Raw genomic sequence first — 21,011 nt, 5'->3', positions numbered from 1 at the left:
TATCAGTTTTTACTACATTAATGTTACAAATTTTCTACAACTATAATAAATAACAAAAGTTTCATATCATAAATACATAACACATTATAAAAAAAATCATATTTATAATATTTAATAATGTCATTTTTATTATTATATTATAACTAATTTTTAAGAGATCGAAAAAAATCTTTCGCCTCTTAACATATTTATACAAATAATATAATAACTAATGATGATTTTACAATAATTTGATTTTCATATCACTTTTTATAACATTTATACCAATAAATTTTATAAAAATAATATAAATATAAAAAAAATAACTCGCGCATCGCGCGGATATATACCTAGTATTATTAAAATTTTAGCCTGACCCAACTGTTTCACTTACATATATCTTCCTCCAGTGTAACACACGGTAAAACCAAAACCAAACTATACAAGTTATTAATCTACTTGGATTTGATTCCTGGGTTATGCATTAAGAAATACAGTGAATCCTATCCCAAAACCATGATGCAATGTTTTACATATTCATAACTCGTAAGTGTAACATTCTCTTACCGTGAGAATCGGACCTCGAGAAGAAGTGGAAATAGTTTGATCATGTCGAGGAACTTACATCTTGCAGGCGTTGTTGTTACCGCAAGTCTCTACCTGTAAACAAGGAATCCATCCTTTCGGTTTTTGATTTGTATGGATGACATGGTGGATAATCAAGTCATATTTGGTTTTGCTTATGAGTTTGCTCCATACCTTTTTCCTCCTTGCTTCGAGAACTTCTTCTAAAGGCGGTCGCCCTAAAACGCAGAATGTCACCGATTTAGTATCTCTAACAAAGATAAAATTATATGTACATGTATTAAATACATGAGCTTACTCAAATGTATACCTGTTAACTGAAGACGATATTTTGCCCAGAAATCATACACTGCATCAGCTATCTTTCCAATCTGCAGGTAAGAGCGAAGGTTCTCCGGCTACAATCTTATGATATTGAATACAGTCGACGGAAAAGTAAGAATACATAGGAAGAGAAGGCTTACGGGTTCGTATTTCGTGATGGAGTAAACCCATCCGAGGTCGACCTCTTCATATAATCTCCGAAACGCCTGGAGACATCATAAATGTTGTTATATGGAACGAATTATTACATTCACCAAAAGCAGCAAACGCTTAAAACAATGAAAGCAAAATCTACCTCTACACCTGTGACCACTGTTCCGTCAGCAAGGATCGCATGGATTTGCCCCATTACCTAACGAGAGAGGTGATGCTTCCATGAGGAACTTGATCAAATTTATGAGTTTTCTCATACAACTTGGAATAGAAAACACAAAAGCATCTGATGCATGTTTTCCTGAACCACACTTGAAAGATAGCCATGGCACAATATCCATAAGCCTAACGTCAAGAGTTACAATTTTGCACGTTTCATATCGGTTCCCCAATGCTACAAACTGCAACAGATTTCACTATCTGAAATATATTGCTAAAACACTTACTATTTTGTAATCTAGCCCCTGGTTATCTTCTGGAGAATAATCATCCGAACTTATATCAACAAACTTTATGGTTCCGTATTGCTTATTCCTCTCCACGAGCATATTAACCTTGCAATGACAAAGGCATCAATAAACAAGAATTCAGTTTCAAAACTCGATGGCGGCACAAACAAGAACAACGGGTATGCTCAGATAGAACCTCACGCATGCAGAGAGGGCAATCTCCATCATATAACATTTTGATTTTCCAATTCGGAGAGATCGGTTCTTTGCCTTTCTTCAACGGTGCAATGGGATCAGCACTTGCTCCGTGTAGCACCCGAACAGGAATTCCAAACCCTAGAAGTAAAAAATCAGCACAATGTTGACTGTTAACAGAATTCACCCTTTCAGTTCTGCTGAACCAATCTCAACATGAACTGCAATTACAATAATCTTTATATCAAACCCTCACTCTGCGTGATCCATCAAACATTCTCGAATCTTAAGATCATTTTCATGAAATAAGCAGCGATTACCGACAAAACCATGTTACAAGGAAGAATTCTCACAAACACGAGACAAAATCACAATCCAAAGAAGGTGATCGATGATCGACAACATCGATCACGATTCCATCACCACCTAAACACCAAACTAACTCAACACCTCCCGAATCGAAAAAAAAAACATGAATAGATTCATCTTGCAATTGCAAAACATGCTATACATATACCTCTAGGGGCGATTGGACGATTGAAAATGGGACTGAAATAGTGCGACATCGATGAAAACGAAGGGTTTCCTCGTCTCCATATGCAGGCAGCAGCAGCAGCAACTCCTCTCGTCGCCATTTTTTCCTTTGAATTTTTGGACGCCAACGAGTCGCTTACTTTTTTTTTTGGCTTTATGTCGTCTGTGCAGGTTTTATGTATGGGGAAAGTTGTTTCTGGTTCTTAGCCGTACACGTGGCAAAGCTTCCTTCAATAATAATAATAGTAATACAAATTACAAAGTACAAAAGAAGACTTCTTGTGACATATAATTTTCCCAATACAAAAAAGCTCCAAAAGAGAAAGAGAAGGCATATCAGCTAAATACTAACTCAGGAATAATTTCATTTAAAATCTTATACTTTTTCTTCATCACAATTTTAATCGTATATTTTTTTATTCTATTAAATTCTATATTTATTATATCTAACAATAAAATATTTATACTTTTAAAAAATTGATAAATAAAATTCTACGCGTAAAAATTGATTATTCAAAGTTGACATGATAATAATATCATCCTAATCATTTGCCACATCACCCACAATTTAATATTTAATAATATTAATTAATAAAAAATAATAAAAATCTAAAAATATATAATAATATTTATAAAAAATAAATAAAAATCACTTATATATATACACATATATATACATACATATATCACACATATATATATACATACACACATATACATATATAATTTTTACTATATTTTCTTTTTCATTCCAAATCTCTTTAAAATCTCTAATTTTTTATTTGTAATTATGCTCGAAATTTATGAAAAAGTGTATGATTTTTTAGGTCAATTTATACTATGTTATTCCATGAAGATTTAATTTTTTTTAAAATTGTTATTAGATTATTTTATATTATTGTTAATTTATCCTGATGGCTATTTTAATTAGACGGAGAATTTTGAATTGCAAGAACTCAAATTTACAGAAATGGCCCAACACTTGCTCTGCCTTCGTACACTTTTTTTTTCATAATTTGAAAATTCATCAAACTTTTTAACAAATTATAACTTTCAAAAGAATGGAGAAGTTTATGAATTGAAAGGATGCCTCGTGCACATTGGAATGAAATACATGAACTTTATGCAGCAATTCAACTGAACAAACCAATCTTCCTTCCAATATACACTTTCTCAAACGGAAGAAAGCAAACACTCCAAGAACCGTTGAAACAAAGCAACTTCTGAGTGAAAAAATATGTCTAAAACCCTAAACAAGAACGCCGTTTTGACCTCTGTGGGAAGCAGAAGAGAGACGGAGGAGATGAATTTCCGGGATTGTATTCGCAAAAGAACCCGGGGTCTCGACGCAGAGACTCGGCGTGACTCTCAAGAACGGCGACTATCTTGCTGAAGTGAGGCCGCTTCTTCGGGTTGCTCAACCAGCATCTAGTTATCAGATGTCTTAACGCAGGAGGGCACGTTGATGGCAGTCTCGGTCTCGCATTCTGAAACGAAGAGATCCGATGTTATGATCCAATTTCTAGTTGTAGCATGTCGGAACAAGGACGTTATGTTCCTAGGGACAACAGTATCATGGTACGCGGGTAATGTTTTATCTGTTTCCCGTTGAGATCAGAAATTTTGTGAAGGGAATAGATTTGAAATGTTCAGATGAGATATTCTTACCTTCTGGCAAACGGCAAAAGCAGCCTGCTCGGGAGTCATGTTCTCGAACGGAGTCAAAGCAGTCAGAAGCTCCCACAGCACGATACCGAAACTGTAGACATCGACCTTTTTGGTGTGGCGCTTCTCTTTGATCATCTCGGGCGCCATCCACCGGTAAGTTCCAGTGAAACCCTTGCCACTCCCACACTGTGATTCCAGACACGAGATCCCAAAGTCGGCTACTTTCACGCACATATCTTTGCCGAGGAGTAAATTCTCGGATTTTAGGTCTCTGTGGAGGATACCTTGTGAATGCAGGTATTGCATTCCACGGGCTATGTCTAATCCCAGCTTCAGAACGAGGGCGAGAGGCACAGAGTGCGGCTGCTGTTGGTGCAGGTACTTTCTTAAAGATCCCCCCGAGAGATACTCCGTGATTATGCAGAAGACGGGAGGCTTCTTACAAGCGCCGACAAACTGCACAAGGAAAATGAAAAATAGTAGATCACTGAAGCAAATAAAGCAGCACATCAGCAGTATCCTATAAAGAGAATGTGAACTAGAAAAACATGTTTCAGCCGAAAACTAGACGGAATCGTATACTCTTCTCTCTGGTTGAATACATCAAAGAATCTCAAGGTGGGTAACGCAACATTCCGCACACGGAGTGATCGTTTTTTTCTTTTCAACGTATTGATCATCTGAATTTCAAGTCGAAAGCCTTATTCTTGGATATAACTCAAGCACCAACTGATCCAAAGAACACACTTGAATGAAGCTTCATTACAGCATTGTAACGGAGCTGCCACCCTCTTATTTTATTTAACTATGGGTATCGAAAGAGGTCTAAATACTGCTCAAACATATTTTTACATCATGGGAATCTAGTGAAAATCACTCAATGATCAGTTTATCACCACATAAAGAGAATGGACCAGACAACATATCCAACTCACAGGTGCAATGAAAATGATTTCACCATAAACAAAGAGGAGACTTACAGTGATGATGTTTGGATGGCTTAAGCGGAACAACAGGGCAACCTCGGAAGTGAACTGTTGTTCGAGCAGACGAGCCAGTTCTTCGTTTTCCTCGGGCTGGCTTACGAGCTTAATGGCTACATCTCTCTGCTTATAAATCCCTCTGTAGATCCTACTATGTCTTCCTGTAGCAAACTTGTTACCAATCAAAAGCTGAGACATGTCCGCACTCCATTCTTCTTCTGCCTCTCCTTTAATCTCTCCACCCGAAGAAACCAAGTATTTGGACCAAGACGCGGCTCTCTTGTACTCTCCCAGAGACAGTCGCCGTTCGTTCACGTTGTTGGAGATTTGTCTGAACAACCTGAAATCCTTCATTTCGGAGCCCGAAACTCAGAAATTTTCGATCACTTCGATAAAGCAAAACCCAGATTTTCCAGCTTCTCAGCTCGAAATCCCTGCGAGTGTAAGATACGGTTTCGCTCTTCAGTTGGACATTTAGAGGTCTCGGAAATTGTTCTAACCAGAACATAAAAGAACAGGAATTTACTCAATTAAGTGGAAATACTCGATGTGAGAGGAGACCCGGATGACTAACTGCGAGTTTTGAAAGAAACCCAGATGAGGAAAGGAACAGAAAACGCTCATTCGCCTGATTGAAGATGACCCATTAGAGAAAACCCGATTCTCCCGATGAACTGACCGAAAGAGGCATAGAATTTTGACTCCTCGAGCGATGATACTGACAGATTCTGAAGAGATGAAACCTCAGAAACAAGCAGCTATCCAGTCGAGTGCATGATGAACAACAGAAGAGGAAGAAACAATAACGAGATTTTAGGCATTCTAAAACATTCGAAGCAGGGAGAGAGAGAGAGTCGGTTGGGGACGGCAACAATGGAGACGTTGTACGATTTGGAACAAGCGGAGAGTAAGGAAAATCGGAGTATTCCGCTTTTGTACGTCATTAAAAGATTAACATTTGGGTTCGATGATTACGAATGCATAGGATACGAGTTTATTTAATTAAAAAAATAACGATATTTATTCTGAAAATTTTAAAAAAAATAAAACGTGATTGTAAAAGAGAGATGAATCACGGTCAAAATATGAGATAAAAAAAAGTAGACGAGAGATAAATAAAAATGAATTTAGTATTTTTGAAATAATATTGAAAAATGAGAAATCTTTGATCAAAACAATTACAGTAAAATAATAAAATATATATGATATAATTGTTTATAGTAAAACTAGTTGCATATTTGTAGGTAACCGTTTTTAAAAAAATTTATTACATTACACGGATTTATATTTACGTCTTGAATGGTATTGATTTTTATTTTGGGTTTTTGATTTTAGTTTTCGATTTTTGGTTTTTAGTTTTTGGCGTTTAGATTTAATAAGTTTATAAATCTAAAACATCGTGATTTTTGATTTTTAATTGATTTTTTTCATAAAATAGATTTAATAAATTTCTAAAAACCAAAATTTAAAAACCTTAATTATCAGTATTTTTAGTTTTTAAAATCTAAAAACTCCAAAACCACTTCTCATTACCTTAGATGAAAGGTGAATGTACTAAAATTGAATATTGGTGAGTCGGGTATGAGATACCTAATTTTCGGGTAATTTTGTACAGTCAGAACCACAGAAAAGAGAAAAATGAAATGCAAAACAAAATTTTAGAAAACAAAAACTCAAAATCTCACTCTTGAAAAAATGAAATCTTTAATAACAGAAACATGACATGGATCACATATTCTCATAATGGTAGTGGATGAACAAGAGAAATATGTCAATATATAGTCTTATAATATTAAATTTGGTTTTCCTATTTATTCGTGTCTTGAAAAATAATATAACCAACCGTCATTTAATCATCTTTTGGGAAAATCCCATATAAATACCCGAACTCGTCGAAATGTGTCAAATAAGTAACCCAACTTATAATTATGTCAAATCAGTACCTCAACTACTATATTGTGACATATTAGTACCCGAACTCGTAAAATTGATGTCAATTCTCAATTTTATGCCTAACGACGTTTATTGTCATGTTTTCCGTTAATTCCGTGTTGAGTTGGACGACACGTCAGCAATCCACGTAACATTTACAACTTAAACTCAACTTAAACAATACCAACAAAACCGGTCACAATATACAGGTTCCACGCTCTCGTCGCCGTCTCATTGCTCACTTCGTCGAGCGTCGAGTCGAGGAAAATAGTGTTCGAAGAAGGAGGTCTAGGTCCTTTGTTGAGGATACTGGAGACAGGATCTCTGCCATTGAAGGAGAGAGCCGCAGCGGCAATCGAGCCCATACCTGCCGATCCCGACACCGCGTGGGCCATCTCGGCTTATGGCGGCGCCTCCATGCTTATCGAAGCTTGCTGATCGAGATCCATGGAGGTTCAGGATCACGTCGCCGGAGCAATTCGGAACGTTGCCGCCGTTGAGGACATCAGGACGACACTGGCGGAGGAAGGAGCGGTTCCGGTACTCCTCCGCCTCCTAGTCTCCGGTTCTACATCCGCCGCGGAAAAGGCGACGAGCTTCATCGCTATACTCTCCTCCTCCGGTGAGTTTTTCCTGGACTTGATCGTCAAGGAGAGGGGATTACAGACTTTGATGCATCTGGTTCAGGATTCATCGGATTCCGATACGATCGAGCAAGCTCTGTTGGCTCTTAGTCAGTTATCGATCATGGATTCGGTTTCTAGGGTTTTATCATCTTCAACTGGATTCATCATCCAATTGGGGGAGTTCATCAAACATGGAAACACAATCTCGCAACAGATTTTCGCTTCTCTGCTCGCGAATCTGACAATCAGCGACGACAACAAACGAGCAATCGTCGGTTGTTCAGGGTCGTTGATACGGATGATAGAGTCACCGAAGCCGGCGGGACTGCAAGACGCCGCCGCCGCCGCGGTGTCATTGCTGGCGATCCGATCGAATCGGAAGGACCTGTTTCGGGACGAGAAAAGCGTGATGCGATTGGTGCAGATGCTTGATCCGAGGAGCGAGACCATGGCCGATAAAGAGCTCCCAGTGATGGTGACCGCCGCAGCTCTGTCCGGCGGTGGTGGCCACATGGCAAGGAAGAAGCTTATCGCCGCCGGAGCCGATCGGTATTTGCAGAGGTTATCAGAGATGGAAGTTCCTGGCGCCAAGAAGGCCCTTCAGAGACTCACCGGAAATCGATTGAGGAGTATCTTCAGCAGAGCTTGGAAGGAATGAAGCGGAGAAAAAAAATATACTAACCAAACATGTACGTCTTCCTCAGGGGTATTTTAGTAATTCGTAATCCTATTTTTCCTGTATAAAACAGTTTTTCGATCGGTTTTGTTGGTATTGTTTAAGTTGAGTTTAAGTTGTAAATCTTACGTGGATTACTAACGTGTCGTCCAACTCAGCACAGAATTAACGGAAAACATGACAATAAACGTTCGTTAGGTATAAAATTGGGAATTGACATCAATTTTACGAGTTCGGGTACTAATATGTCACAATATAGTAGTTGAGGTACTGATTTGACAGAATTATAAGTTGGGTACTTATTTGGCACATTTCGACGAGTTCGGGTACTTATATGGGATTTTCCCTAACAACGACTAATTTGTGTGAAGTGAACTACCCCTATTATTGTACAATAAATTTATGTTCCAAGAAGGAATGAAATCCATTTAAAATGCACATCTTAAATAATTATATCATATAAAGAGTAAAATATATAACAAAAAAAAAATATATCCCACCAAATATTAAGGGGCAAGTAATTCCGAAAATAGTTGTAAAAATAATTTAAAATTCGAACAAAAATCCACACCCGAAAAATAAAATAATCAAAGCCAAGAATACACAGTTCAAGAACAAAGACACACTTGGACGAGAAATGACACGAGAGCCAACCAACTAGCTCATGTTTCATATATATATATATATATATATATATATATATATATATAGCAACCCTAAGGTTCACATTTTTATTATTTTTCTGTGACCATAAATGAAAATATGAACAAATAAAGTCCCCAGATCTCAAATACGTACGCATCAATTACCGAAATGATAAGATTAAAGTCTTGCCGACATAAGATTGATTTCGATTAAAATAAAAAAAAATGTAACAAAATATGAAAAATTAACACAAATCTAAATCGTTTTAAATCGATGTTTCTTCTGTAATTTTTTTAAAAAAAATCGCAAGTAATTGCTCTTAAACCGGGAAAAAAAGGTGAAAATGGTTTACCAGTGAGTACGAAGAGTCTCGAGCTCGGTCAATGCCGGTCAAAGGAGAGTCAGGACCGGTCAATTATCACCTGCCCCGGAAATTCAAAACGGAGAGATCAAATAACCGAATACACCAACGCGAAGAAGAAGCCGAGAAGAGTTCAAAACCATCCTCGGTTTTTGAAAAACCGGATCCAACAGAAGCCAATTCCACCTAAACCGGAAACTACAAAACACTCAGATCAGAAATCCATATCGATCAATGTAAAGATAAAGCTGAGAAAGAGGTCGGAACCATCCTCGATTTTCTCAAAATCGGAAGCAAACAAGGCATTTTCACCCGAACCGGTTTAGAACTGAAACCGTACCGGAGAAATTGCGGACGAACCGGCTGACTCAGGATTAGGTACCGGCGGCGATGGACTCAACGGATGACGACTGTTCTAATGCGTCGTTGGTAAAAACGTGAAACTCACTGGATTAAGAATCGCCATTGGAGATGACGTCCAAGCAAGAGGAAGAAAGAGAAAGGAGACGCGAAGAGGAAGAGGCTAGGGAGAGAGAAAACACAGAGATGGACAGACAAAGAAGAAGAAGAAGAGAAACGGCGAAGGAAGATGGTCACGGCGGCGAGAAGGCGGAGAAGCGGCGGCGGTGAAACTAGAGAGAGGAGAGTGTTTGGAAGAGGAACTAACACTGAACCAAATTATTTTTATTGCCACGATTCCTTGTTTTTCTGATGGTTTGGTTATTAACTAACGTCAATAATAATAATGGGGAATCATAATAAATTAATTTTTTTTTGGTAAAATAATATATTATGTTAATATAGTGTGAAATAATTTTGTGACGACTACATTAATACAACAAAAATGGCTACCAGAAATACTTTCAAAATTTTTAAAATGATGCGTATGGAATAACCAAATCTTTGTGGTGATTTTTTCTAGGAGAAATGTACTTAACGATGAATTTATATATTAATAGTAATCAATATATATATATATATATATATTAATAATAATATTATTATTATTATCTCAAAACTAATGGGTGTGAATTGAAACGAACAGGGGAAGAAGAAACAACGTGGGATGATGTGCCCGTGAGGAGACATGCAAGGACCCATGCTGATAATGACAATTCCCCTCTTCCCTTTTCTTCGCCTCTTCTTTTTTTTTCCAGCTTTTTTTTTAATTATTTTTCATGACTTCTTTTGTGGCCCAAGTCTCATTAATACCTCATTCATATGCATGTTTACACACACACACATAGTCACATATATATTTAAATTGTACAAAAAAAAAATATGTGTTTTCATCTTATATTGTTGTAACAACGACCCGTATCAACATACACGAGTTGAATTTTTTTTTAATATCTTTTATAATATTTTGGTAACATCAACCAGTATCAACATTAAAGATTTTTCTCGTATTGATATTATGCAGGGATAAAAAATAAAAATAAAAATTTATGGAATTCTATATATTTTGGTGTTGAAAAAGTGGATTTCTTAGCTTATAAATAATATATATATATATATATGACAATTTAAAGTTTCTTTCTTAGATAATTATAGTGAATTATGGAATTTTAGAAGTTATTTCCCCATGTAAATTTGTCAAATTTATTTAAAGTTTTAATTTGATATTATGGTAGGTGCAAAACAAATTGGTATTTATATTGCAAATTCCAAATGAGAGTAGAGAGTAAACATCTTATCTTATTAAGATGCAAACAAAATATTATATGCAGCTTCTCTTTATTTATATCTGAAAATAGGGAGGACAAAATATTCGAAAAAACTGAACAGATCCATTATTCTATTTGTATTCGAATCAAAAATTCGGATCCAAAGTTTATAGATCAGATATGAATATTTATTTGGAGATATTTTTCGGATACATATATCAAAATATCGAATTATCCAATATATTCAATATGAATCGTACTTTGTAATAATATTATTAAATATAAAAATATTTTTATATGGAGCTTTAAAATGCTTAATATTTACATAGAGATTTAATAAATGTTTTATAGATATTAAGGTTTAAGATGCTTAATCTTTTGAATATTAAGATTTATTATGTTTAATATTTTGAATTTTAAATTTTGAATATATTTGTATATGATAGATTATGATTGTATTTGTAATTGAGTTGATTTAGAATGTTTAAATTATGAATTTAAATTGTGAATATCGTTTATATTAAGTAGATTATACATTTTATTTGGTTTGAATTTGTTATTTAATTTTAACTCAAATTTTTATAACGCTTTAGGTTATATACGGACATCCATAAATATGTATAATTTTTACAGATATCCAAAATTGTGGATATCCGAAAATTACGGATCGAATACGGATAAGAAAATCGAATATTTATACGGATCGAATACGAATACAGATATCTCCAAAATTTTGAATATCTGATCCATATCCATCCCTATCGGAAAATCAACTTTGAGCTTATCACATTATCTCTTGATCTTGTGTCCCTTTTAAGAAGCAAAGTTTATTTTTTTTCACTGGTTTTTATATACAAATAATTTTTTATGATCTTTTTAATTATTTTTTATTTTACAGTTTTTTATTTGATTTAATAAGTTCATAAAATAAATTCATGCCATCTTTTTATTTTAATATAGTAAAACTTTATAAAAAGAAAAAGAAAAAAAAACTTTCAGTATCTTCCATTTTATCTGCATATATTTTTTTAATATTATAGTATTTTCTTTTACCTAGATTTATAGATTTATGTAATGAGATTTACACAATCCGATTCAAAGTCCACTAGTTAGTGTTCTGAATCCACATAGGCAAAGATCAAATGTCTGGGCATTAAAAAAATACATAATTAGTTCCCCAATCAAACTATAAGTTTTTTTTTATAAATCTTAAGACTCTAACCCTTTTAATTCTGACCTCTTGATTCAGCACAAGACAAAGCTCCTGCTACTCCCAAGAGCTTTCATCCGATCTCGTGTCCCTTCGCTGTTCTTTCTCCGCATGTGATTGGTGGGTTCTTCAAATTAGCACTAAAAATATATCTTTAATACATATATATATATATATATATATATGATGCAAGACATATCTATCACAACAAATTTGTCAACATTATTGCTCTACGGGTGGTATTGTCTTCAAATAGGGCCTATAGGTTTGGAGATCTCGAAACTGATATATTAGTTTTCGAAAATTAAGGTAAAAAAAAATGCAATTTGGGTTATTCTTTATATTATTTCACGAATTAATACTCTCCCTCTCACTACAAAAAAAGTTATATAGCGATGGAAAAATCTGTCGTAAATATAAAAGAAATCCGTCGCAATTAAGAATTTGCGACGGAATGCGACGGATTTATTTCCGTCGGTATAGCGCTGTCGCAAATGTATAACGGTCGTTAATCCATCGCATTTGTGGGACGGAAAAAATCTGCGTTTTGTTTCGTATTATTTGATTTGGTCTTACCAATAAATATTTAATAAAATATTTTAATATTATAAATAATTTTTATTTAAAAATAAACTAAATTGATAAAAATTTATAATTTAAAATTTTATAATTAATTATTTATAAATTTTATAATTAATGGGTATCACATAATAGTAAAAATCTAATTAAAAATATTTTAAAAAATATTAATATTGTATACAATAAAATAATTTTTTAGTAATTTATATCAAATCATAATTACTGTTATCATTCTCAAGAAGTCGTTTTGAATCGTAATCATTCGTAATTCTTATTAATACCAATTGTTTTACTAGTCAATACCAATCGCTCGATATTTTTAACAAATACATGACAAACATCCGCAATCATCGCGATTGCGATTTCGTTATCACATGTTAGTTTCATATAATATCCTACAATTCTACTCTTCTATTATAGGTTTAGATGCCGTTTTATTCAAATAATTTTAGTAAATTGCTATGGATTTGTCGCAAATCCACACAAAAAATTATCAACAAGTCATGCCAAGATTCTCATTCGGTTCTTTGGAATCTCGTGATGTTGAAAACGTCTTTGTTTTTTTTTTTTGGGAAACGTTTCAAATGGGTTGTGGATACAAGCAATTTCTGTGAGTTGGAAGATGGGACCCACAGAGAATGGGTACCGTGGCTTTGTCGGCTCATGTCCGTATCGGTCCTCTTCCGTATACGGTCACCTCTCTCTCTCCTCTGTTTTTTTTTTCCTTTAATTGTTTTCCCTTTTCGAGTATTATACAGTTGTTCATTAATTTCGACTAATAAATTCCTCTTGTCAACGGTATAAATTTTTGTTGATTTGTAGATATTTCCGGTCTAATCTAATTAAACAATGTGTATATATGTAAGTTTACATGATTGTTTAAAACAAAATTAATAAACTAAATTTCAACTAAAACAATTATAACAGTAATTGCAACTATTAAAATAAAAATGTTTTTAAGTAAATCTATATTTTAATAGAAATTCCGGAAATAATTTTAATTTGATGTAAAAATTTAAATACGTAACTATTATAAAATTAGAAAATACAGACTTAAAAATAAACTATATATAATCTGATATTTTATTTTGGTTCACCATACAGCTATATATTTTGTGGTGATGCCATTTCCAGGGAGCTCGAATCTGTGCAGCTTGAGGAACCTACCCTAGGCTGGCGCTGAGCCTTGCACATTTGGTAAATCATTAAATGTAATCCAGCAATATATTTTAGTCATGTTTGTATATAATTTATGGATTTTTTTTTGTAACCGGATATCTTGCGTCAAAGTCCAGATTAATTTTGGAGTCGATAGATAGCCATATACTTTGAATTATATGTTCTATTCCCAAAACTGAAATTCGAAATAGGGATGACACAAATGTTTTGCAACCCCATTTCACCGGTTGAACTATCCAAATTTAAATTAATTTATGGATTATTCTTTTGAATTCTAAATAATATCATTATATAGTTCTTAACAATAGCTTCGTTTTACTTTTATAATGAACTATAATTTTTTTTATATAATTTCACATTTTTATTGGTGGGTAAGTGTTGATTATTCCTATAAAACATATCAATGTATACAAAAGTATTAATATATGAATATTAATTAATTAGATGATAGAAAATAAACTAAAACATATTTATAAAAGTTATTACTTTAAATGTTTTAACTTGAAAAAAAATAAGTCTTTTCAATAAATTATTTAAGATCCCATAAAATATATTCGATTAACTGTTATTTTTTAGTTAAATAACTTTGAATATAACATTTCAAACTAAAAATTATTTTTATAAAAATTATTAAAAAATAATAAAAATAATAATTTTTAACATATATTTTATCTTTAAGAAAGAGTTCATGATAATATTCCTAAGGGACTATAGTAAAAAAAAATATATGAACTTTTAAAATTTTGTAAATAAATATATGAACTTCTGATTTTGTATAAAAATACACAACTTTGAAATTTTCGTATAAACCCATACAAATTTATATAAAACACACACAAAAAACCTCTAATTAAATCTCCTAAAAAATCCAATCCTTTTTGTTGCTTACATAATTTATATATGGAAACGTTTTTGGATTTTGATGATATTCCCTCAAAAAATGAATAATTTTATATGACATAAAAACTAGGAATAAAAATAAATTTATAATATACTAATGATCTTTTAGCAATTGACGGTATCTCTTGATATTTGAAAATTTATGGTTGATCTTTACCTCATGACGAATACTTTCTTACGTATTTTTCTTAATTCCTTTAATTTCCTATGGCGTCATATTAAAATCTGTCAAAATTACTAGTCATTGAATTTAGTTAATTACCAAAATCAAAATATTATAAAATTTAGCTTGCAAAAATATGTAATTTTGTTAACTCATGCATCCTCTCATTCGTTTACAATTATTAGTAACATATCAATCCTTTCATCGATATAAACCTGCTCAGATTGAACATTTGTTAGGTGGATATGCGTTTGCCATATAAAAGTTAATAAAATCCGATAATATTTAATTAGATCTAACCGAATTATTTTAAAGTTAACGGGATAATATTTTTAAGATAAACTAAATCAATTTGAATGATATCTAATTTAATAAAAAAAAAATAAAAGAACCAAATTTGTTTTCAAAAAATTATTTATTAATAAAAATACAAACCAAATATAATTGAGCAACAAATTGATATATTTTTAAGAATAAAAAAAGTTGATTAAAAAAAGCCAAAGGAACCGGAGTTACGTTGAAGTACGGACGAGGGACACATCTGTACACGAACTTGTGACATATATTTGATATTTGAAAAGTAAATCCAAATCTAATCATAAATAATTGATCCACAACTTAGTTTATTTTTTAAAAACAATAAATTAAATAATTAGACACAAGCGGGGCAATTGGTGTAATTGCTGCTAATACAGGTCACGACGTATCCATGCATGTGCGTGATCTTGAAGGCTTCGGAAACATTATAATCGAATTATGATTCGCACGAAAATATTAAATATGACAGGTTGCAACATCTGACGATTCATATAAACAGATTTCCGACACTTATAATCAATTTCTTTGTTACGTAATAAATATTTTGTTTATAGACAATATTATTGTTTGTCCAAATGTGCAATAATTTAAATTTTGTGATATTGCTTAGGTGGCAGATAGACCCGTGACGACCAACCTCTTTGATTATTTTATTATGATTATAATTTAATGAAAGGTATACTGTATTGTTACTTGGTTACATGTTTTCCGAATTATAATCTTTTGTTATGTAGCATTATTTAATCGAAAAGTGGCATTACAAAAAGAAAAGGGAAAATTGAAAAAGAAGAGGGTGTTATGCATTCTGATTTCTATTGTGTGGTTTTCCATGTAAAGTTTGTGGTCTTCTTTTTTGTATTAGTAGGAAGTCTTCCTATATGAATATAAATACAACATTTAATAATGAATGTATTAAAGGGAAGATCCAATAACAAAAGAAGTTATACAAAAATTCATTAACAATTTGAAATAATTCGTGAATTTTGTTTTGATACAACCTATATGTCAAGAACGTGGAAAGATGCAATATCCATATAAAGAATGATGAAATCTAAAATTTCACAGTTAAAAAAAATGTTTGTAAACATTTGTTTCGAATGAGTTCATGGATGACTATTATATTTGATATATGTATGGAGAAGAAGTGCGGACAACAACGAATGGTGCATCGAGGATGGACGATCGTGACATAGACCAAGTTACCCCTGACACGAACCAAGTTAGTCCTGATTCAGATCGTGTCAAATTTCTGTTCAAAACAAATTTTCTCTCATAAAGTAACACCGAAGAGAAAGACTCTATTTGAGATACTTGAGACCACCATAATTCAATCATCATTCATTCTACACACACCTTCAAGCCTAGTAGAGAGCAAAGGGGTCGATTATCGAGAAGTAAGAGATTGAAGTAGAAGACGAAGATCACGAAGTCGAGAAATCGACTAAGAGTTTCTTTACCTTTCTATTTTACGATATTTTGTTGTATTGATATGAACCATATCATCTCAATGTTTAGTGAGTAGTTCCATATCTTTAGATTTAGGATTGCAATGTAGGGGTATTTTTTTTTCACTTTCGGACTATGTGATATTATTTATTTGATTCAATTTATTGAGTTGAATTTAATTCGTTTGATCTTATTGGTCATTTGATTAAATGAATTTATAGTTTTAATTCGCACAGAGATATAAGATTATAATATGGAAATAACTCAATAGATAGAACATGTATCACGTCGAGAGATGGATATTTGCCTAGATATTATGATAGTGTTGGTTAATGCATCCATGATTTTATACTATTGAATCGAGAGATTAATAGGATAAAATCTGTATAGTGAGATTAAACTCAAGAGTTAATCTATCTTAAAACTTGAATTCCTTAAATTAGATTTAGAAATCACAGAATCTATATCATTAGAGAAGACTTTGTCCGTAAAGCAATCCCGATAACCTTATCTGTAAAGCAATCTCTAAACCTTTAGTGTTCATCACTGATAGTTTATCGATTATTTTGTTATTTGGTTTGATTCGTTCTCATCATCCATATCCACATTGTTCTCTAGATCGAATTCATGATATGAGTTTGATTTTGTCGTTTATTTGTTCATGTGTTCGACATATTTACTACACACGATCCATATATTTACAGTATTTGTTGTGTAAAAATATTATTACTTGATTTATATTTTTATACATAGATTGGCGAAAGGCATCCTCTCATACCCTATGAACCTAAATTAAGAAGGCCTGCATCACAAACGTCCATCGGCAAAGTTAGACATAATGGTAATATATATATACACACGCACATGGGACCATGTATACGTTACTTCGTAAAATATCACACAAAGCAAATGAAATCAAACAATGCTTTACATATTTTCCTCTTCCCACATTGAAACCCACCATTGCTACTCCTCGTGAGGACACTGGAAAAACTTTGATAATTCTCGGGTAAGACGACTTTTCTGTTCATGGACCGCGTTTCCTGCGGAAGCATAAGCAGCTCTGCTGCTGATCAGCAGGGATCATCCCGCCTCCCTTTGACGTGTCGATACTCTCCAGCATCGAGACAACCTCGTCCATCTCTGGCCTCCTCTCTGGATTCGCGTCCCAGCACCGCTTCATGACAGCTGCAAGGGAGCTCGGGCAACATCTTGGTATCTCCGGTCTGAGGTTCTGCAGTCCGAGAATGAAAAGTTGTTACCATCAAACGCACACAGGACCAGACTCCATCAGAAGTCTCTATATTAGTAGTCTAAATGAAACCGCGGGATTTGTACAAGAAACTGAAAGGCCTACGCATAAGACGTACCTGGCGGACGACGGCTGAAGTGACCTCAGAGAAGGTTAGGTCAGGGTACGGCATGTCACAGCAATATGTCTCCCACAAACATATTCCGAAGCTGTACACATCGCATTTTCTGTTATATGGGTTTCCGTTGAGAACCTGTGGCAAGATTGCTTTGTATAAGTTAGCAGATTGTTTTACGCTCCTATTAAAAGAAAATCGTATTCCTAAATTCGTGTAAGGTGTTCTTCAATTCAGCGGACTGATGGAAAGCTAAGATTTCCACCAAGAAAAACAAGAAGAACAATGATGCAAATGGGTTTCGAGATTGCCTTTTCTCCAAATAACTTAAACCGACCAAACCGAAGTCTGATTCCCCTAAACCAATGGGCATCAGCTTCGCCTCATCCTCAAGGTGAAGTCGAGCAATTGCTTCTCAATGGTCTCAACGGGCTTCTAAATCCTCCTCGAACGAACAGATGAGTACTTCTTGTCCATGCTTGTCAGCTCGACGGTGGAGTCCTTCTACACTCTCTAACTCTAGTTCTCGGGTCAACCGCGAAAAAAGTGGCTGTCCCCAAAACCGAGTTCCATCTTGACGCCCTTCTGACGGACACTAAACGAGCCATGTACCCTAGCTGACGGACATTGGACGAGAGCTGTACCCTGCCTGAGTAGACGAGAATCACATACCAAAGCCTTGCCCAACTTTCCGACGACCCAAGCTCACGACTGCAACCCCGATCCAGCTCACGAACCATAACCGGATAGGGACGAAGAATCCCGGATGAGAAACCCTGTATGTCTCAGACACGAGACGGCCTATGGCGATCCGGACGAAGCCCGACGCATATCTTGGGCTTGTCTGTCACGTCCTCCCGCCTTGGCCCAAGCCTATCGGTTTGAGGCCCCTTTTGTTTCAGTCTAGATTCAATGTACCTTAGGGATACGGCAAGTTTGTTGTTTCTTTTTTCGGTTTACGGAAAGATAGGGACAAACGGAGGATTTTGTAGGATCCCAATTTTGTGAACTTTTCTTCTTTTGGCATCTCAGAAAATACCCTAGCGGCCTAGCCTCCACCGTCCCTTCCTGATCTCTCCTTCGTCGCCGGTCGAGTTTCCCGGACCCCTTGTAATCGACGGTTGGCTCCCGTTGTCTCTTTTTCGTCATTCATAGACTGCCATCTCGCGTTTTCTTTTCATTCCCTCTCGAACTACCCCCTGTTTCTCTCGAACTTCTCTCCCGTTCCCCGCACAACAATCCCAAAAGGCTTTATCTCTCAGACTTCTCTCTCTCGTTCCCGGCACACCAATCCCAAAAGGCTTGGTTGAGACTCTCGCAATCCCGTAAGTCCGAAGTCTCGTCCGCCTCACGTCCTTCCCGAAAAAGGCAGTGACACTAGGGAGGTTTACATTCAGTTGTTTGCTTGTAATATCAAGGAGCTCAGTCAAGCGAGGATGTGGGTCACCAACAAGAGCAGAAGCACTTTGACTCGCACCAGTAGATTCCTCCACACAACACTTGAGAAGCATATCCTTCCGATCACTTGGTGACACCAAATAATCCATTCCACTGTCAAGAGAACAAACAATGAATTCTTTGCCACATTGAACCCTAGCATAATTTGTTCTTAAGCTCTGCCTCCGAAGCTTCCCCAATGCACGCATTAGGCGCTGCAATATTACTCCTGGGTATGGCACTAACTCCACGGCAGCCTCATCTTCAAGAGTTGCTAGAGCAGCTTCCAGGATCCGCTTGTTTGTATCCAAGAGTCTCAGGAGAAGACCCATAAGCACTTTCTAAAACTGTTCATAGCCCTTCTGATGGCTGCTTTCCAAAGGTTCCGATACTGCCCTTTTCTCCCCAAATTTTGATCAAACTTGTGTGATGCATTCCTAAATGAAGGAGATTCCTCTACAAGACATTAAAAATTCCTAAATTACCCTTAACAACTTAAACCGACCAAACCAGTTCTAATTCCCTTACACCAACGGAGATCTACCACAGGCTTTCTAGGGATCCAAAACATGAGGCGGGAAAAGAGGCGGACGGGTGTAGAATCTATGGATGAGCTAACAAGGTAGCTACTTGACGTCAGGTAAACATTAACAAATCTATAAAGACATATCAAATCATATGTGAATGTGATGAAAAGAAACGAAATCCGTACCTCGGGAGCCATGTAGCCAAGTGTCCCAGTTTCTCCTGTCATGTCATTGGGATTAGATGCTTCAACTCTTGCGACACCAAAATCGGCTATTTTTACGGTACGTGTCTTGTCTAAAAGCATGTTCTCGGTCTTTACATCTCGGTGAACGATCTTCTTTGAATGAAGGTAACTCAACCTGCAACATGTGACAAAGCCGCTTTAAGCAGTACTTTTTGCTTCTTTTGAAGTCACAAGAACTATTTATTACATAAAATGTGTAGTGCTTATTGAGAGAAAAGAAAATAAAAGTACCCTCTAGCAAGATCAAGAGCGAGCTGAACGACCACTTTAAATGCTAATTTTCTTCTACGGTTCTTTATGAGATATGATTTTAATGCACCACCCGGAAGATATTCCACAACAACGCAGCAAATATTGTTTGGCATCGCTATTGGACCATCCTCTGTTTGTAGCTGACAGCCCGACGCACCCATTGTAGCCCCTATGAACTGCAATTTGATTGACGCTGATGGATGAGCAATATCATTTGAATTTATGCTTCGGTATCTCATACCTCTTGTAGAGGACCAAAGAATTGAGAAGGGTCAGAAAGGATATTCTATACAATGTGAAAAAAAAAGAACGAATAAGATTTATAATTATGCATCGGTATGTGATACCAGTAGCGACTTATCACAATGCTTAATGTCGGACAGGAAACATAGTATTGAACTGTAAGAATAACCCGTTAGAGTCACACATCAACCATATGTGGAGAAAATTAAGTCTTTAGAAGATTATGGGCACCTTCCCCCAACAAGTTAACTTTTGGGATGAATTCCATCCATGGGTTTAGGATTTAATTGGGCCCATTACAGATGAGTTCAATTAATTGGTATTTCCAAAGATATATGTGTAGAAATCGCCCCAAAAGCTAGCTTAAT

The 21,011-nt window shown here is 35.0% G+C and overlaps 4 protein-coding genes and 1 long non-coding RNA gene across 12 annotated transcripts in view; 2 read left to right on the top strand and 3 right to left on the bottom strand.

Moving 5' to 3' along the window:
• Positions 1-352: 352 nt before the first annotated feature.
• Positions 353-2,371, bottom strand: LOC104809256 (uncharacterized protein At5g50100, mitochondrial). Its single transcript, XM_010535178.1, has 8 exons — positions 2,203-2,371; positions 1,687-1,826; positions 1,488-1,595; positions 1,184-1,240; positions 1,029-1,094; positions 875-935; positions 739-782; positions 353-639 (listed from the first exon to the last, which is right to left on the bottom strand). Exons 1-8 carry the CDS (start codon positions 2,318-2,320, stop codon positions 601-603), a joined length of 633 nt encoding a protein of 210 aa, XP_010533480.1. The 5' UTR covers positions 2,321-2,371; the 3' UTR covers positions 353-600.
• A 910-nt stretch (positions 2,372-3,281) lies between these two features.
• LOC104809254 (serine/threonine-protein kinase HT1-like) lies at positions 3,282-9,815 on the bottom strand. Of its 8 annotated transcripts, XM_019202107.1 has the most exons (7): positions 9,451-9,815; positions 9,102-9,308; positions 5,397-5,628; positions 4,868-5,304; positions 4,172-4,343; positions 3,888-4,073; positions 3,554-3,706 (listed from the first exon to the last, which is right to left on the bottom strand). In XM_019202107.1, exons 4-7 carry the CDS (start codon positions 5,222-5,224, stop codon positions 3,648-3,650), a joined length of 774 nt encoding a protein of 257 aa, XP_019057652.1. In that variant the 5' UTR covers positions 5,225-5,304; positions 5,397-5,628; positions 9,102-9,308; positions 9,451-9,815; the 3' UTR covers positions 3,554-3,647. The 8 variants fall into 8 exon arrangements, with proteins under 8 accessions (XP_010533473.1, XP_010533476.1, XP_010533478.1 ...); XM_010535171.1 differs by having other exon boundaries at positions 3,282-3,706; positions 3,888-4,343; positions 9,451-9,814; XM_010535174.1 differs by having other exon boundaries at positions 3,282-3,706; positions 3,888-4,343; positions 5,415-5,628; positions 9,451-9,814.
• Positions 6,337-9,092, top strand: LOC104809646 (U-box domain-containing protein 10-like). Its single transcript, XM_010535692.2, has one exon. It carries the CDS (start codon positions 7,250-7,252, stop codon positions 8,084-8,086), a length of 837 nt encoding a protein of 278 aa, XP_010533994.2. The 5' UTR covers positions 6,337-7,249; the 3' UTR covers positions 8,087-9,092.
• A 3,205-nt stretch (positions 9,816-13,020) lies between the features above and the next one.
• LOC109116517 lies at positions 13,021-13,963 on the top strand. The gene is made up of 2 exons (XR_002024000.1): positions 13,021-13,258; positions 13,671-13,963. It is a non-coding gene; the product is annotated as an uncharacterized LOC109116517 (long non-coding RNA).
• Positions 13,964-17,378: 3,415 nt separating this feature from the next.
• LOC104809253 (serine/threonine-protein kinase HT1-like) overlaps positions 17,379-21,011 on the bottom strand; it is a 5,799-nt gene continuing 2,166 nt past the window's right edge. The window contains exons 3-6 of the mRNA XM_010535170.2: positions 20,380-20,576; positions 20,089-20,263; positions 17,943-18,077; positions 17,379-17,806 (exon numbers count right to left, since the gene is read on the bottom strand). Coding sequence (XP_010533472.1) covers positions 17,600-17,806; positions 17,943-18,077; positions 20,089-20,263; positions 20,380-20,576 — 714 coding nt within the window. The 3' untranslated portion in view covers positions 17,379-17,599. The remainder of the gene's footprint in view (positions 17,807-17,942; positions 18,078-20,088; positions 20,264-20,379; positions 20,577-21,011) is intronic.

Source organism: Tarenaya hassleriana, unplaced genomic scaffold, assembly GCF_000463585.1.
Source record: "Tarenaya hassleriana unplaced genomic scaffold, ASM46358v1 Cleome16, whole genome shotgun sequence".
NCBI lineage: Eukaryota > Viridiplantae > Streptophyta > Magnoliopsida > Brassicales > Cleomaceae > Tarenaya > Tarenaya hassleriana.
Note: the sequence above shows the minus strand (reverse complement) of the source record. Positions and strands in the feature narration are given on the sequence as shown.

Coding starts and splice junctions, on each gene's coding strand:
- LOC104809256 (XM_010535178.1), bottom strand. CDS start 2,320: ATGGCGACGAGAGGAGTTGCTGCTGCTGCTGCCTGCATATGGAGACGA. Junction 1,596..1,686: donor GCCCTCTCTGCATGCGTGAG/GTTCTATCTGAG, acceptor TGTCATTGCAAG/GTTAATATGCTCGTGGAGAG. Junction 936..1,028: donor CCATCACGAAATACGAACCC/GTAAGCCTTCTC, acceptor TCTTACCTGCAG/ATTGGAAAGATAGCTGATGC.
- LOC104809254 (XM_010535171.1), bottom strand. CDS start 5,224: ATGAAGGATTTCAGGTTGTTCAGACAAATCTCCAACAACGTGAACGAA. Junction 4,344..4,867: donor GCCATCCAAACATCATCACT/GTAAGTCTCCTC, acceptor TTCCTTGTGCAG/TTTGTCGGCGCTTGTAAGAA. Junction 3,707..3,887: donor CTTTTGCCGTTTGCCAGAAG/GTAAGAATATCT, acceptor TCTTCGTTTCAG/AATGCGAGACCGAGACTGCC.
- LOC104809646 (XM_010535692.2), top strand. CDS start 7,250: ATGGAGGTTCAGGATCACGTCGCCGGAGCAATTCGGAACGTTGCCGCC.